Source organism: Nicotiana tomentosiformis, chromosome 6 (assembly GCF_000390325.3).
Source record: "Nicotiana tomentosiformis chromosome 6, ASM39032v3, whole genome shotgun sequence".
Lineage (NCBI taxonomy): Eukaryota > Viridiplantae > Streptophyta > Magnoliopsida > Solanales > Solanaceae > Nicotiana > Nicotiana tomentosiformis.
In genome coordinates, this window is record NC_090817.1 from 86,236,057 (window position 1) to 86,240,628 (window position 4,572).

At 41.6% G+C, this 4,572-nt stretch overlaps 1 protein-coding gene across 1 annotated transcript; it reads left to right on the top strand.

Annotated features, from left to right (window-relative positions):
• The first annotated feature begins 3,113 nt into the window (after nucleotides 1-3,113).
• On the top strand, nucleotides 3,114-4,134 carry LOC138894355 (uncharacterized). Its single transcript, XM_070179049.1, has 2 exons — nucleotides 3,114-3,374; nucleotides 3,808-4,134. Exons 1-2 carry the CDS (start codon nucleotides 3,114-3,116, stop codon nucleotides 4,132-4,134), a joined length of 588 nt encoding a protein of 195 aa, XP_070035150.1.
• Nucleotides 4,135-4,572: the final 438 nt, after the last annotated feature.

Sequence of the window (4,572 nt, forward strand, 5' to 3'; positions counted from 1 at the left end):
TGCTGGAATTGAAAGTCTGAAGAAGAGGTTGGTAGAAGTAGAAACTGAGAGAGATGCTCTCAAAGCTGAGCTTGCAAAAGAAAAGGAGAAGAATGATGGCATTCATCTTAATATGCTGAAACTGCTTCAAGCCAAGAACCAAGAACTCGGTCCTTCCCAATCTTAAAACCTTCCTAGCTTAGTTAGACAAACCAGTGACCCGGATGAGATTTATTTTTGATCTTTTTGCTCATGATCCAGTGTTTTTATTTCTCTTTATGCTTTGTGGATGACTAGTATCAATAATAATCAACTGTTTTTGTACTCTAACTGTTTGTTGATGCTTCTTAGTTGACTAATATCATTAGATTGATAAATGATGCTTGACTCCATGATTGCATTTGAAGTAGCCCCAGTGGCCATGAGTAATTTCTATTAAAATCTGGTTATCTAACATAATTATGCAACTTTTTTATAATACCAAAAGGGGGAATATATGTTGTACTTTTTTACTTTGGACTATGATGTTTAGAACCTAATGAACCTAGTCCTTTATGATTTGTGACTTTAAAATGAAAAGTGTTCTAACATTGTGTTGATGTTTTACTGAGTTGACACACGGCCTATGCTCATAAAAAATACAGAGTTTGTCATCATCAAAAAGGGGGAATTTGTTGGCCCAAGTGAAGTTTATTTTGATGATTGACAAAGGAACTCAAAGCATGAACCAGGTCCATACACAGTGTACACAGACACGAGCAGATTCGAGCATAAGGGATGCACGTGATCTGATATCTCCTAATCAAAAAGATTGCTTAAGTGATAAGGAAAAGGACTCCTTACTCAACAGAACTCTATCCTAGATGAGGGAGGAGTTAGAAGTTGAAGATAACTATAACTCTTCCACTATGGAAGAGTATAGCATTAGAACTCTAGTTATTTCTTATTCTACTAACTCTATAAATTGCAAGATGTTCTCATTCTACAGGTACGCACAAACATTGAAGTTAAACGTGAGTTGAGAGAAAAATAGCAAGGCATTTTGCAAACAATTCTTGTGTGATTCAAGTGTGCGAACCTGAAGCTACAAGAATCAGATAGAAGAACCAGTTCCAAATGTCTGTCTTTTATTCTAGTTCAATTGTAGTAGGGATTTCCAAATGGTACCTTTTAGCTTTATCTAGAGGAAATTGTATTAGATACTCTGAGTATTCAAATTAGAGTTAACCTGAAGTTGTCGCAACAGTTAAAGGCTGGTTGCCACAACAGTATTAGAGGTAATCCTTAGGTTTACAAAGATTTTTTGTAAATACTGTTTTGGCTCAGTGATTTAGTGAAGTATTGGGGAAAATCCTACTGAGTAGTAGGTCGTGGTTTTTTCACCTTTTGAGCCAGGTGTTTTCCACATAAAAATACTTATGTTCTTTACTTTCCGCATTTACTATTTCTGCAACAGTAGTATAAGAAACACATAGAAGAACCGGATCCTTCTATAATTAGTGCACGCAAAATTTAGATAGCTCACAAATCCCCCCCCCCCCCCTCGGTGTGGTATTAAAGTATAAAACATCACTTGATAAGGATTTTATTTGGCCCTGTGTGTCACCTTGGGGTGCTCTGGTCTTGTTTGTAAAGAAGAAGGATGGTTCTATGCGCATGTGTATTGATTATCGACAATTGAACAAGGTTACAGTGAAGAACATGTATCCATTACCATGCATTAATGACTTGTTTGATCAGCTACATGGTGCCAGAGTGTTCTCAAAGATTGATTTGTGGTCAGGCTATCATTAGTTAAAGATTTGGGAGCCAAATATTCTGAAGACTGCCTACAGGACTCGGTATGGGCTTTACGAGTTCCTTGTGATGTCATTTGGGCTGACCAACACCCCAATATCATTCATGCACTTAATGAACAGTGTATTATAGCCCTATCTTGACTCATTTGTCATTGTGTTTATTGACGACATCTTGGTGTACTCCCGTAGTTGGGAGGATCATGACCAGCACCTGAGGACCGTGCTCCAGACCTTGAGGGAAAAGAAGTTGTATGCAAAATTTATAAAGTTTGAATTCTGACTTGATTTAGTACCATTTTGGGTCATGTCTTGTCGAGTGAGGGAATTAAGGTAGATTCGAAGAAGATTGAAGCAGTGCAGAGTCAGCCCAGACCATCTTCAGCTACTGAGATTCGGAGTTTTCTTGGTTTTGCAGGGTATTATCACCGATTCATAAAGTGTTTCTCATCTATTGATGCTTATATGACCAGAGACCCAGAAGGGGCACCATTTAGGTGGACCGAGGAGTGTGAGGAGAGATTTCAAAATCTCAAGACTGTTTTGACTATAGCCCCAATGTTGGTGTTGTATAGGGGTTCGGGGTCTTACAATGTGTACTATGATTCATTGTGTATTGGCCTCGGCACGGTGTTAATGCAAGATTGTAGGGTGATTGCCTACGTGTTTAGATAGCTGAAGGTGCACGAGAAGAACTATCATGTCCACGACCTCGAGTTAGCAACTATTGTTCATGCCTTGAAGATTTGGCAGCACTATTTGTACGGTATCCCTTGTGAGGTCTATACCGACCAATGGAGCCTACAACATCTGTTCAAACCGAATGATCTTAATTTGCGATAGCGGAGATGGCCAGAGTTTCTTAAGGACTATGATATCACCATCTTATATCATCTCGGGAAGGCCAATACGGTGGCCGATGCCTTGAGTTGAAATGCGGAAAGCTTAGGCATTTTAGCATATCTACCGGCAGCAGAGAGGCCATTAGCCTTGGATGTTCAGGCCTTGGCCAACCAGTTTGTTAGATTGGATATTTCGGAGCCGAGTCGAGTTTTGGCTTGTGTGGTTTCTCGGTCTTCTCTTTTTGATCGTATCAGAGAGCGTCAGTATGACAACCCCTATTTGCTTGTCCTCAAGGACACGATTCAGCACGGCGATGCCAAAGAAGTCTCTATTGGGGATGACGGTGTGTTACGTATGAAGGGAAGGCTATGTGTGCCCAATATAGATGGTTCGCGTGAGTTGATTCTTCAGGAGGCCCACAGTTCGCGATACTCTATTCATCCAGGAGCCACTAAGATGTATCAGGACTTGAGGTAGAATTATTGGTGGAGGAGAATGAAGAAAGACATAGTAAAGTATATAGCTCAGTGCCTAAACTATCAGGAGGTGAAGTATGAGCATCAGCGACCATGTGGATTGCTTCAGAGGCTAGAGATTCTAGAGTGGAAATGTGAACGGGTTACTATGGATTTTGTTGTTGGACTCCCACGGAGTCAGAGGAAGTTCGATGCAGTGTGGGTGATAGTGGATAGGTTGACCAAGTTGGCTCATTCCATTCCCATGGTGACTACTTATTCTCCAGAGCAGCTGGCTCAGGTCTATATTCGTGAAATCGTCAAACTTCATGGCGTGCCGGTATCCATCATCTCTGACCAAGGTACGCAGTTTACATCGCGGTTCTAGAGGACCATACAACGTGAGTTGGGAACATGGGTGGAGTTGAGCATAATATTTCACCCTCAAATGGACGGATAGTCCGAGCACACTATTCAAATATTGGAGGATATGCTTCGTGCATGTGTGATGGAGTTTGGGAGTTCTTGGGATCAGTTCTTGGGAGTTTTCCTACAACAACAGCTGTCAGTCGAGCATTCAGATGGATCCGTATGAGGCCTTGGGTACAGACTTGGTTCAGGATGCTTTAGAAAATGTTAAATTGATTCAAGATCAGTTTTACACAGCCTAATCTAGACAGAAGAGTTATGTGGATCGAAAGGTTCATGACGTTGCATTCATGGTTGGGGAGTAGGTCTTGCTCCGGGTTTCGCCCATGAAAGGTGTTATGAGGTTCGGGAAGAAGGGCAAGTTGAGCCCTAGGTATATTGGACCTTTTGAGATTCTTGAGAAAATTGGAGAGCTGGACTACAAGCTTGTACTGCCACCTAGTCTAGTTGCAGTTCATCCAGTATTCCATGTTTCTATGCTCTGGAAGTATCACAGTGATCCGACTCATGTGTTAGACTTCAGCTCAATCCAGTTGGACAAGGAGTTGTCTTATATTAAGGAGCCAGTGGCCATTTTGGACAGGCAGGCCCGAAAGTTGAGGTCGAAGAACATTGCTTCAGTGAAGGTTTAGTAGAGGGGTCAGCCAGTCGAGGAGGCGACTTGGGAGACCGAGCATGATATGCGTAGCCGTTATCCTCATCTTTTCACCACTCCAACTATGTCTCTATACTCGTTCGAGGAGAACATTTGTTTTAAGAGGGGAAGGATGTAACGACCCGGCCAGGCGTTTTGAGTATTTTTGCCCTAATCCCATATTTATTGCCTCTTCTATGTTGTATTATGGTTATGTGACTTGCCGGGGGTGTTTGATTTTGGTTCGGGTGAGTTTTAGAGTGAAATGAGACACTTAGTCCCTAAGTTAGAGCTTTAAGTTGAAAGAGTTGACCGTAGTTTGACTTTTGTGTAGACAACTCTGGAATAGAGTTTTGACGATTCCAATAGCTTCGTATGGTGATTTTGGACTTAGGAGCGTGTTCCGATATTCATTTGGAGGTATGTAGGTCGTTTC